Below are 12,935 nucleotides of genomic sequence, written 5' to 3' on the forward strand. Positions count from 1 at the left end.
TTTTCAGACCCAACACAAATGTGGCAGCAGTTGTTTTAATAATCCTGTCAAACCTTACCTTGTTGTAGTTTCATTAGTTTGCCCATCAGCTGGTCCAGCTTGGGTTCAGGCATCTCACTCCCTGGCAGAGCTGTGTATAAAACATAACAGCCATTAAAGTAGAAAATAAATACTTTTATCAATATGTTGTGCATTAAATACTATCTTACCTCCTTTCAGTGCTGTGACATTAATCATGTCTCCAATGAGAAATCCTGAAATAAATTAAAATAGTTTTATTATTGGATTATGTTCAATCTAATTATACTTATGGACTGTCAAAGCAAACTAAAACAATATAAAACCATATTAAGATTAAAATATGCTTTATCAGTAGTCCAAATACAGATGTGGTTTAAAGTTGTTTTTTTTTTAATTAAGACTGACTTAATGAAGCTCAGAACAGAAAGTCCAGTTTTCTTTGGCTAGCTTAAATGTTATGTAAACACTGGTTTTTAAGGTTAAACATCTTTAAATCAAGGAAATAAGTTCAATAGTAATGAAAAAAAAATGTTTAAGGGAGTTGGAAAAAGAGAACATGAACATTTACAACCTAGCTGAAGTTAAAAAGCTGCTAACAGTTAGCTAGACGCTAATCCTCCGTATAGAATGCTAATTGTAAGTTACTTTTGAATCCATGTACATGAATGTCTTGATTTTAAGATAAATATATGACGTCTTACCTCCAAGTTGGCTCAATTTTATCCAGCCGGCGCAGTATTTTCAGTATTTTCTTGAATTATTTAATATAGCCGCTGTTTCCGCTCCTCTCCTCTGTACTCACGAGAAGTTCAAGACGAAAGAAACGGCGCATGCGCACACCCGCTGCTGCTATTTGTAACGTTTTATTTCATATTATTTCTTAAAAGTTATAGTTACATTAATTAGTTTTACAGTTGCGGCTAAATGTATGAAATAAGAAAACTGATATGTTAAGAGTTAAGTACTACTTGTGTACAAACACTTGTTGGGTGTAAGATAAGCAGATACTGTGTGTTGTATGTTGTGTTGAATGTGATCACTTTCAGTAGTGAAGGAAACAAAACTCTACTGATATATATATAGATATATATTTAATACATATATTATATCAGCACTTCAAATGTGATAATCATTCAATGTTTATTTCAGATATATGCTGTTGGTAGACAACACAACGTTAAGAATGAAGTTATGCAAAGTATTTTTGTACCAACATCTCATTTCATACGACCCGATCAATATATTTGTCTCTGTGAAATGAAACACAAATATTGGACAAATTAGACAAACACTAGAAGTTACGACTCGGACAACTAGGATCATCTGGTTTCAGGAAAGAAGTAATAAAATGTCAAAGCACGAGTTTCAGTAACCGATTTAACCAACTAACTAAACAGACACTGAAGTGACTGAATGTAGAAGCAAGACATTGCACAATTAAGGATCTCAGCTTTGAACACATTCTCTTTTCATACTTGTTCATCGGGACATTTTTATCTTATCTGTTTTTATCTGAATGGTTGGCTGCGTGCCAAGCAGCAGTAGGATCAGCGTGTCCCACGATAACCTGAATGTAGAGGAAGATGTTGGTGACGTCAGTGTAGAGGTTGAGGGCAGAAAATATGCTTTCCGCTGGACTCAGGAAGCTGAGTGTCACAAGCCAAGAATTGCACAGAGTTACTATTTAATATCAGTGGATCAGGAAACTTTCCTCCCTTCAAACAGCCTTAAAAGTCACATATATATAAGGTCTTGGTGATCGATTCTTTAGTCTGTTATTTGTTGCTTTTCTTTTTAATGCTGAGCACTTTGTAACCACTGTAATAACCAAGTTATTATCATCCATGTATCCTGAAGTAGATAGACAGCCTTGGTTTTATATATATATAATTATTTAATATTTAATTATTATGCAGCAAGACGCTGCACATATTTATTGAAACTTATACAACCAATCAATGTTTCTTAAGTGTTAGATTTCTTTAATACCATGTCACATTCCTGTTGTGGTCAAAGCATGGAAATGTAATTAAACACACATAACATGGTTACAGGTTATCCTTTTTAATGAAAAGCGAACAGCTGTGTTGAGAAACTCAGGTCAACTTTGAATTGATGCAAATGTACAATGCGAACAGACCTACAGCGCTCAAAACAAACTTTATTTATACACATTAAACCACTGAGGAGTTCTATATACACTTACATATTTAAATACCACAATAATAAAAAAAAAAAATTAACAGGGCCGCCACTCGACACTGTGTCTCCTCAAAACAAGCTGTACCGTGTGCGTCGTCAGCACATGCAACCAATGAGAGGCTCATGCAGGAGCTGAAAAATCAAAGCTACAGAATAAAAATATTCATGTTAAATATATCATTCACCTTTTTGTATACGCGTTTGCATGTAGGAGTGTTTCGGCTTCCAGTGCATGTCGACTCCTGTGTCTTTGACTTTGTTAAATAAAAGTGTAACCAGTGCGTACGGGTTACAGCATCACAGCAAATTCAGCAAAACCCGGTCATCGACATCAAACTCTGTAAACAGAGAGGCTGTAGGAGAGAAATCCTTCATGTGTTCGGGTGTCCGTCTACTTCATATTAGTTGGGAAAAAGCTCAACCTTTCATAAACATGCCCAGCTCCAGTACCTAAATGTTAGTTTTAATAATGAGGGAAAACAAAACAAAAAATATTTACGTCACATTAATGACCAGACAAGAGGGGTTTAGTGAAGACTGAAGAAAAAAGAAAAAAAAAAAAAACACATTCTAAGTGAGAACATTTTAGTTTTGGAGGTACACAAAGTAATAAAAAAACGGCGGAGGAAAATCTTTCTTTTGAAAAGGTATTGTGTAAAACACAGTATCCATAAATAAACCTCTCTGCTTGTGTCTGCCACATACATCCAACGCCAATCTTCATTCTTTTGCCATCAAAAGATTTTAGTAGGTGGAGAGTGCATTTTAAAACAAATTGTTGTCCCAAAATGCAGCACATCCATATGAGTCGCTCCAGCATGCCATCAGAGGTGTGGGGGGTGGGGGGGTGGTGGTACCGGAATCATATACAGTCATACACAGAACTATTTACAGCTGTGACAAGCAATCTAGTGGTTTTCCTCTGGTAGTTTCACAAAGCCATACTACATCCTTTGTTGTGTTTCCAGTTTTTGCCATGCAGACACGGTGGAGGGTAGCAGACACGTCGGAAGGAGTCGGAGGAAGTTGTGTCTAACACTAACCTCTCTTCAGGGAAAGCTGGTTTGCATTAATATCAAGTGTCGTCGTCCCCAATCTTATCTTGTTTAACCTCTGCTCGGCCGAGTGCCAAAATGTAGAGTAGATAATGTAGTCATAGCCATCTGTGTTAGTAGAAGCTCTGGAAAGTTAGAGCGAGCATAGTGGCCAGAACGGAGAACGGGCCGTTAAAGTCTGTTTGTGATGGCAGAACATAGAATAAATAAATAGTTGAAATGTGAACTTCATGGCAGGGTGCATTTCCTCCAAAATACTGCTACCTGTTTAAAAGAAACACGTGTGTGTGTGTGTGTGTGTGTGTGTGTGTGTGTGTGTGTGTGTGTGTGTGTGTGTGTGTGTGTGTGTGTGTGTGTGTGTGTGTGAGACAGGAGAAAAAACAAACTGCTTCAATGGGAGGACATCAGGAAAAAGTTAAACATGTCAGCAACATTTCACGATAAGGGAGGCATTCTCTATCTCGCTGCTGTGGAGCCGAGGGTGCGGCCTCATTCACGGGAGCGTCCCACGATGGCCAGGATGTAGAGGAAGATGTTGATGATGTCAGTGTAGAGGTTGAGGGCAGCAAATATGTATTCCTCCGGACTCAGGGCCAGCTTCTTGTTTCCCAGCAGAAGCTGCGTGTCAACAGCCAAGAACTGCGCAGAGTCAAAGAGTCAGAAGTTAATATCGCTGGATCTAGAGAACCAAATATATCAGCTAGATCTTCAGTGAACAAATATATAGTAACAGCTTAAGGTAAAACTTTAAGGTTTTGTTTCATGTGATTCTTTCACACACATTTATATCATTAAGTGTTTTATTGCTCCTTTCACATGGAGAGCCAAAGCAAACCATTTCAGTTTACACTGTAAATTTGTCTAGTTTTTATGCAGGAGATCCTGTCTGCGGTAACTCGGATTAAAACCTGGGTCCTCGATGATCCTTCACGATGCCAAGACAGAAATTTCCACACAGTGAAAATGGATGACAAGAAGGAGCCCTGAAATGACTTAAAAAAAAATAATTTTTCCCTCTGTGTCAAACTCACGCAGGTGAAGAGCAGCGCCCCCAGTGAGGCGTAGACGATGTGCAGGATCTTGTGGCGGATGAAGATGCAGAGGAAGGAGAAGAGCAACAGCACGATCAGGCACACAAAGAGCACGCCCCGGCATGAGGTGAAGTCATATTTGCTCTGTGGGTCAAGAACAAAGTGATAAAACAGACTTTATTAGGAAATACTTCAGGTCATCAGTGATCTGTTCCCTTTTAATATTAACATGTTTTAATGTGTTTAATCGAAACAGCTGTTGGTGTTTTGGATTGACTTTGGACCATCTGATCAGTAAGGCTGCAAAGTGATTTTTATATAGTTAAATGAGGCTCCATATGTATGTAACTACTCCAACGTAAGTCTAAATGTTTGCGAACCTGTAGTGAGAAGAGGACCACGGTGAAGCAGACCACCGCAGTGATGCCCACGGCCATGATGACAGTCTCTGTGTCATAGAAGCTGGCGATCATGCCCACCATGTAGGACAGGCTCAAGGTCAAGATGGACTGCAAGGCAGGAACGAAGGTGTACAAGTCAGAAGCCAATACTTCATTCATTCATTCATTCATTCATTCATTCATTCATTCATTCATTCATTCATTCATTCATTCATTCATTCATTCATACCGTTAAACTTTCACAACAGGTTTTTGGTGCTTTGGTAAATTTATTTTAGATTTAGTGAGAATGGTTTCTCACCAGAGCAACCAAATTCCAGGGGTGCTTGCGGCGGAAGTCTCCACAGCAACTCAGGACAATCAGAGACACAAAGAATACGGCGTAGGACACGTAGTACGTCCATGGATTCTTCCGCACAAACAGCTTGGCGTCGTCGACAAAGGTGAAGACCGCAACAAAGGAGAACGTGACCAGCAGCTGCACTGTGAGAACCATGAAGACCTGAAGGGAATGACGAGATGAGGAATCAGGTTTTAGTAAACGTTACGTGTCCTTAATTCATTATTTACGGGGCACCGAGAGACCTACTTTTCTAATGAAGGCCTGGCGGATGGACTTGTCCTCAAAGCCAGAGTTTGTGAAGTCTTCATTGTCATAGTAAGATGGAGGCACATCGCCATGGTAACCAGGGCTACCTGCAGGCCCACCTGAAAGATGATTTCGGGATAAAATAAAAAAATAAAAAGACACGCATAGTGTCAAAATCCACAAATGGAAAGTTCCGTCCATCTCAGCCTGTAAAGCCCAGAATTATTTTAGAGGATTCACAGATTTATGTTCACTCACCAGAAGAGTCTCCAGGAAAGTCTGGCTGTCCAGGTCCATGCTGGTAAGGCCCTTGAGGGTAGGGGCCTTGTGGATAGGGCATCTGAGGGTAAGGCATCTGAGGGTAAGGGCCCGGGGCAAAGCCTGGGCCAGCCTGGGGGAAGCCCGGCTGTCCATATCCTCCTGCTGGTGGGTACGGCCCCCCGGGGGCTTGGTTATAGTTGGGAGGGGGCATTCCGAAGCCTGGCTGAGGGGGCCCGTAGACATTGTTATGAAGTGGGTTGTTCTCACCCATGATGGGGTATCCACTCTTGTCCTGGGACATGGTGTGGAGGTTTGATCACACTGCTACAACAATCTATGAAAACAGGAGAAACACAGATTTACGTTGAGAACTTAGAAATTCAGTCCAAGCATACATCAAATTCTAAAAACTCATGTTTGCATTGGGAATGTTTCTACATTTCCAACACCACTCTGTGCTCAAGTGATGCAGACCGAGGTGGGAAAAGAATAATGGCATTGGATAACCCGAGCCAAACTGGCAAAGGAGCGAGGCCTGCATCTCACGGATTATAAAAGTGACAGGACATCACATCTTGCAGCAGCAGCAGGGAAGGACAGAGGAACTGACCAGAGCGACACAACGTTTCTGTTTCACACGCAAATATAGAACCCGGATGTCTCTTTAAGCCGCTTTTGGGAAAAAAACAACAAAAAAAACATCTCGCCTTAGAAATAAGGTACGAGAATTAAAACGCAGGTTTAATCAGTTTCTCTTTGCGATGACGGAGACTAATTCACTCAGTTCTGAATAAACAAGGTCACATGGTCAGTTAATGTTGGACTTTTCAATCTTGCTGTGATCACAGTCACGTGGAAGAGGCACCCTGTTGCCTAATAGAACAAATGATAAGAAACAATGACAAACAAAAGAAAATAGATTTAGTAGATTTAACTGTTAAATTTAAGAGATCATTCAAATGACAGTGGCTGCTGGAAACTGTGTGTGACAAAGTCCTTGAAATGTTACAGAGCTCAGCAAAAAAAAGAAAAAACTAATTAATAATCACACACCCAGAAAATGCTTCATGTTTAGTGATCTTATATCAGTAAATGTGCTATTTGCTCAAAAGCCTGTGAACAAAAGACAATAATTCCCTCAGAAACACATTTAGGGAGGAGTCTGCTTGTGACTTCTGACTAAATTAAGTCCTGCAAAGATTCAAGTCATGGAGAAAAAAAAAAAATCTGGTTATGTCAGTCTAACTGTAGATATCTAAACTTTGTAATGTAATTGTATTTTCACTTAATCCCTATTCTGCTATTCAAAGACGAGGACAGTAAACACTGCTCATGGCTGTGCTGATGGTGTTACCACGGACCCTGGTAAGCCCTTAGTAACCAAATGTTATTATTAATCTACTTTGCCTCAGGATGAGACCTGACATATTGGCAACCCCTGCAGTGACCATCCCCCCCCCATGAGGCCTCAGCACAACTCAGGTCAACAGGTTTCTGTGCCATTTGCATTGTGATCTATAATGCCACCAGGGCGGCACACAGGGAGACACAGATCACTCTGCATGAGAGGCCAGATTCACAAGGCTGATTAGTGCTCCAAATGTGTGATGCAGGTTTCATATAAAGGCGCACAATCTCCAGAGGAAAACTGCTGCTGAGCAGGAAGGGAGCCAAAAAGCCACGGAGCCAATTGCTGACTTCGATAGGAACAGCAGGAGTGGTGAGTACAGTGCTGCATAAGGCCTGTGCAGTTCAAAACTACACCATCTATATGTGCACGTAACGGCATACATATGGAACCACACTTTCTGCGACAGCTTCTCTCACAAAGCACCACACATGCTCAACAAAAACATTCATTCACCAGCAGAACCGACCGCTAAAGACCCTGTTTACGGCTGCATCTACAGCGTGCATCCCTCTTCTTCCCCCCTTCCAGGCCACACTAAATTAACAGGGGAACATTACGCAACGCCGCTTTAGTTCACCGCTGCAAAGACATCCGGACTCTAATGTGTGTCCTCATGATCCCTGTCCGTCCACGACAGCACATGGAGATGCCACAGACATGCTGGCAATGCTTCATACTGACAAACTCCATTAGGATCATAACTGATTATTCTCATTATCAGAGGAGCCAAATCCCTCCTGGGACAACAGTGGGTTTATAATGGATGAATACGTTACACTTAATGCAACAACTTCGTTGTGTATTTCTTGAAGAACAAGAAGATTATGGTCTCAAACAAATGTTAACCACAATATCTTTTAAACAAGGTTTTGTTTGTGTAACACGAGACAAAATATCTGATAACTGAACAAAAACTGGAATGCAACTGAATAATAGAAGTAACTAAATAGTCATGTGACGTGACATGCGATTACCCAAAGCATGCGGTTCTCCTCCCAGTTCAAAATCCATGGACACTTTGCAACCAAAGAAGTGAAATACGTAACCTGCTGTCCATGACAGGAACTCAAAATGAGGGTGAAATCATATCTCACTTAAAGATATCAGTGTAAAAGGTGTTGAACTGCGTCATTGGGTGGAGAAGAAAAACAGCTAAAGTTCAAGATGATGTAACGTCACAGCTCGTCTCATGTTAGAGACCCAATAAAGTCAAGAAAAGGCAACAAAACTCCTACATTTACATGGTTAATACACAATCTCGGAAACAAGGACAATACTGTACCTTTGGGAGTGAAGTGAGTGCAACAAGTTATGAGAAATGACAATTCTGAATTCAGAAAATAGAAATAAAACAAATCATACTCATGGATGGCTTGAACAAAGGTCCTAAAAAAAGTTTAAGTTCATTCAAACAAATTTAGATACCGTCCCCTCACATACAGAGAAAACCGTTATCATTCCAATAATTATCCATGTGGACTACGATAATGTAGAGTTTGCCTCAAACAGACAGAAATAGACTAGTGAATGTTTTCAGCTTTTAAAAAGGCTGCTGAGGATTGTGAGGTTGTGAACCACGTGAGAGTGAACTCTCCAACAAGTGATAAACCAGAACTGGAGTAGCAACCTTTGTTAACAGCTTTGCAATGAGTCATTTGTTTGGACAACTAGTAGAAAGATAATCACAGCAAGCTGTGTGACTTTCCACAAGTTAGTCAAACAACAAAAACAGCCCAAAGTCACATTACCAAACAGTAGCAAAAGACTTGTGTTCAAGGCTATTCCATTCATATCTGTTCAACGCCCCTGATGTCATTGAATCGAAATAACAAGCAAAATATATAAAAGGTGGGAAACTTCATCTTACAAGTTCATTCAGAAAACCACAACAGTTTCACTTCCATATCTGTGAGGAGACGTCAGAGTCGGTGCAGGTTTTTTTGTTTTGTTTTTTTTAACAGTAGGGATTCAGTTTGAGTCCACGTCCGTACAGCTTTACAAGCATTACGTAGATTTTTAAATCCTCTTAGGAGAGACGCCCCAATGCTGTGGATAAAGACAGTGCAACCATCCCTGCCGTCTGCTGATAGCTATCACTGGGGGGGTGGGGGGTTAAAGCGAGGGATCGGGGGGGCGAGCCAGAGAGCCAACTTAACACAATTATGCTCGAACAATACCTCGACACTCGTACATGACACACTGCGTGCATGTGTGAGCGACGGCAGGAAACAAGGTGACCCGACAGGAATGGCCACACAAAGCAGTGAGGCCAACCCGAGGGCAGCTCGTCACAGTGGGCACAAATTGTACAACTTTTCAACAACAGTCTCTAAAACTAACATCAAACGCATTGCAGACGGATACAATCGAAATGCTGTTTCACCGTCATGTGATTAGAAACTTAACTTTCTCGCGACACTGTTTTGCATCCTGAGAGAAAAAAAAAAAAGCAGCTTCACGTGTTTGTTTCACAAGCTGTACCGACCACAAAAGCGCCGTGTCAAACCTGCAGACATCTCGCCCCGTGACAGATGGCTGCACTTTAGGTTGGTCAACAAACTGCCCCCACTATAGAACAACAATCTCTTTTTATAATGAATGTTATTAATCTTAAATGAGCAACTAAAGCACAACTGCAGTAACTTCAGTGCATTTCATTATTCGATATAAAGGACAGAAAGACCCAGATACGACACAACCGGCAGCTTGAACAAAGTTATTTATCGCCAGTTCAGAGCTCGAAGAAGATGAAACATTCGCCCCTCACCGTGAGTGAGCAGCTGCCAGTTTCAGGAGGTGGAGTTGGCAAACATAGATGAGCTTTATTGGTCTTGTGTCCACATCTTATGCAACAAATCTGAAGAAGGAGCCACACAGACTGATCGAAAGTTGAAATGAGTACATCAAGGCCGTGAGTGGGAGGACGCTCTGCAACTCAACGTACGCTACATTTAAAGACTGACGACGACTTTGCATCACGATCATCATCTGACGCCATCTGGAGCAATCAGCTCTGCTGCAGGTTCATGAAGATATTCAACCACAGAAACTGTCAAACTGTCACTGAAGATAATGTGCTGGCGACTTTACCGTGGCAGAGTAGGATCTAGAGGGTAAAGAGCATGAAATGTGTGTGGATAGTTCGTGCAGAAGGAAATTACATTTTTGCTGCTTATCGTTGAGGTGACACCGTTATGACTTTATGAACAGGTCAGACTAAAGTGCACCGGAAGGCTGATCTTGTGATGCCATCAGACAAGGAGCAGACTTACGCTCTGTTTCATGTTATCTATCGAATGCATGCTATTGCTGGCTGTATTGACGCAAATAAAGAGGGATCCGGACTGCTTTATGGTAATTACAAATAACACTGTGCCTGTAAAATGTTCCTAAAATGATTTTTCATCAATATTTCCAAATATATTGAATTAACAATGTTATAAAAACACAATTGCAGAGTAAGAAGTAATGGACTTGTTGAGTAATCCAATATTTATGTTTCATTGTGATTGATGAAGTCAAAAAGGAAATAAAGCAACATTGATCCCCTAAAATAACTAAATTTACATATTTGTGCTTTCTTACAATTGTTCTTAAGGTTAATGATTGTCTGTATAAATAATATTATTGAAGCTATATCAATTATTCAGATGACAAACACTGATTTCTACCAAGAAAAGAACTGGAAAAGGCTACAAGATTATCTTATACAAAACTACAGAAAATGTCTCCTGGGGTAAATAATCATAATTTACAGTGCAGAGAAATGTATTGATTTAATGTAATTTTACATCATATGAAGTGACTTGAAACTCTGCTGTCAGCCTGCATGTGCTAAAGTGGATTTATTTTCATTTATTTCACATACTGAGCGTATTTCAGCCTTTATGATTCTACTTTGTATCTTTCTGTGTTAAACACTTCAGCTCAATGTTCTTTTTTTAAGCTCCACTTCTGTTAACACTATTATTTGTCTTAATGCCTTTATTATTCTTTTCTTGTAACATGTTGCATGTTTTAAGACTACACAGAGTAATGTTACAAGTCTAACTGATATGAAGAATTTTATCTTGTCTAAGGGAAACCATGTTTAATATTAAAAGCTTATTCACACTACCTCTTGCTGCTGCTGCTGCTTTCATAATGTGCCTTATCCTTATTTATTGTATTCTTTGTAATCTTTATTTAGTAGCTATTTATCTGTACATACTCCTTTGTCTTATCATTTAGTTAATTATTGGTTGGGGGATCAGCAAAGTAATCTTTTCATTGCACAGTGTAAATGTCTATCTGTATATATGACAAATAAATATCTTGAGTCTGAACATAGCTTCACTAATATGACTCTTTCACCATCAAGTCATTGTGAAAACAAACTGCATCTGCAGTGTTTAATTATGGTGATGCATGAATGAATCTAACAAATTTCATGCTGTTTTTAGGTGAGACTCTATTGAGCACTGTCCTGGTGAATTCACAAAGGGGAAACTAGAATTAAATCGAAGTTTGAGTCCGAAAAGGATGTGTTTAGGTATGTTTACAGAGTGTGGTCCTGGGCTGGAATCCAAAACAGTAACCTGAATCTCGCGCGAGCGCGCGCGCGCACAAGAACATACACACGCGCGCGCGCAGTGGTTTGCACTGTGCACCTGCAGAAGGCGCATCTCTCACGGTGTAGGCCTCAGCGTCGCAGATAAATGCGACACTCACAAACATCTCCCCCGGACAGTGGGAAACGCCGTCATACCGTCACATCGGGACGAAGTGTTTATTTAGGCCACGTAGTTTCCTAAATAAAAAAACACGGCCGACACCCCCCCCGTAACCGCCACCCGCCATCATGAGTCCAGGTTATTATTATTTTGTGACCACACGCAGCGCCCCCACGTTTAAAGAGCCGTGCTGCTGCTCGTTTTCTACACGTACACGTTAATTAAAGCGACTGTTTTCTGCTGGGAGCTGCTTTCCATCGTGACAGTTGGCGACAGGCTGGACGGACACTGATGATGCGCGCAAACAAACAAAAGCGGCGCTCGCTTGTCCGCGCGACGCTCTCGTGTTTGATAATAATAAATACATTTAGCGACACACTTAAAACAAACAAACACGTATGATATATAATGAAGAGAAGCCGGCGGCGGTACCTTCAGCGTGGCCGCAGACGGACGTTAACACCCGCTCCTCCTCCTCGAGCTCCGGACTGAACAACTGGGTCGAGGCCCGCTGACGACAGCACGCGGAGCGGTCACGTGACGCGTAGGAATCTCCGGTCATTACAAGAAGCGACACATTTTTACCTCGAGACCCCCCTGTCTCAATGACCAAGTGTTTTCCACCGTCTAGTTTTACACGAAATTATTATTATTATTATTATTATTATTTTGTTATTTGAAAGGGGCTTCTGCTGGCTACTGTGTTGAGGCTGTTTTGATCACGTTGCGATGGAAAGATCTCGATAGACCTGGAGAGGCACTACTCATCACCACTCATTACTCATGTGCTGCATCAGCTGTCCAAATAGATGAACTAACTTACACATACACATTGCTTTGGTTGTGCTCAATTACAAGTGAAATGTTGAAAATCACCCAAGTAAACCTCTTCTTAAAAACACTCTTCTTTTTGACTCCATTCTATTAAAAAACAACAACATAATAAAGCAGTGTGTAGTAATACAAACAAGGAATATGCTTTGTTGCGATGCAGATATAAAGAGGTACCCACACCTCACAGTCAGTGTTTCAATGACGCCTTCCTGTGCATTCTGCATGTTCTCCCTCTGTGCGCCAGTATGTGGGTTTTCTCCCACTGTCCTGAAAATCTGTTTGAGGCTGATCAGTCACTTTGACTTGCTAGATGGAGGTGTGGGTGTCCACCCTGTGATGGACTGCTACCTGTCCGGAGTTGTAACCTGGGTCCAGTGACTTGATGGATGAAAGTAGATATAAATCAGGATTTTTTTTC

The 12,935-nt window shown here is 40.9% G+C and overlaps 1 protein-coding gene across 2 annotated transcripts; it reads right to left on the bottom strand.

Annotated features, from left to right (window-relative positions):
* Positions 1-2,071: 2,071 nt before the first annotated feature.
* grinaa (glutamate receptor, ionotropic, N-methyl D-aspartate-associated protein 1a (glutamate binding)) lies at positions 2,072-12,220 on the bottom strand. Of its 2 annotated transcripts, none has more exons than XM_080484532.1 (7): positions 12,116-12,220; positions 5,558-5,894; positions 5,300-5,418; positions 5,012-5,212; positions 4,690-4,818; positions 4,310-4,453; positions 2,072-3,917 (listed from the first exon to the last, which is right to left on the bottom strand). In XM_080484532.1, the coding sequence occupies exons 2-7, from the start codon at positions 5,859-5,861 to the stop codon at positions 3,768-3,770; spliced, it is 1,047 nt and encodes a 348-aa protein (XP_080340658.1). In that variant the 5' UTR covers positions 5,862-5,894; positions 12,116-12,220; the 3' UTR covers positions 2,072-3,767. The 2 variants fall into 2 exon arrangements, with proteins under 2 accessions (XP_080340658.1, XP_080340659.1); XM_080484533.1 differs by lacking the exon at positions 12,116-12,220 and adding an exon at positions 9,739-9,758.
* Positions 12,221-12,935: the final 715 nt, after the last annotated feature.

Source organism: Lipophrys pholis, assembly GCF_963383615.2.
Source record: "Lipophrys pholis genome assembly, chromosome: 17".
In the NCBI taxonomy this organism is placed as follows: Eukaryota; Metazoa; Chordata; class Actinopteri; order Blenniiformes; family Blenniidae; genus Lipophrys; species Lipophrys pholis.

Coding starts and splice junctions, on each gene's coding strand:
- grinaa (XM_080484532.1), bottom strand. CDS start 5,861: ATGTCCCAGGACAAGAGTGGATACCCCATCATGGGTGAGAACAACCCA. Junction 4,819..5,011: donor CCTGGAATTTGGTTGCTCTG/GTGAGAAACCAT, acceptor CCTGCCTTGCAG/TCCATCTTGACCTTGAGCCT. Junction 4,454..4,689: donor TGGTCCTCTTCTCACTACAG/GTTCGCAAACAT, acceptor CTTGACCCACAG/AGCAAATATGACTTCACCTC.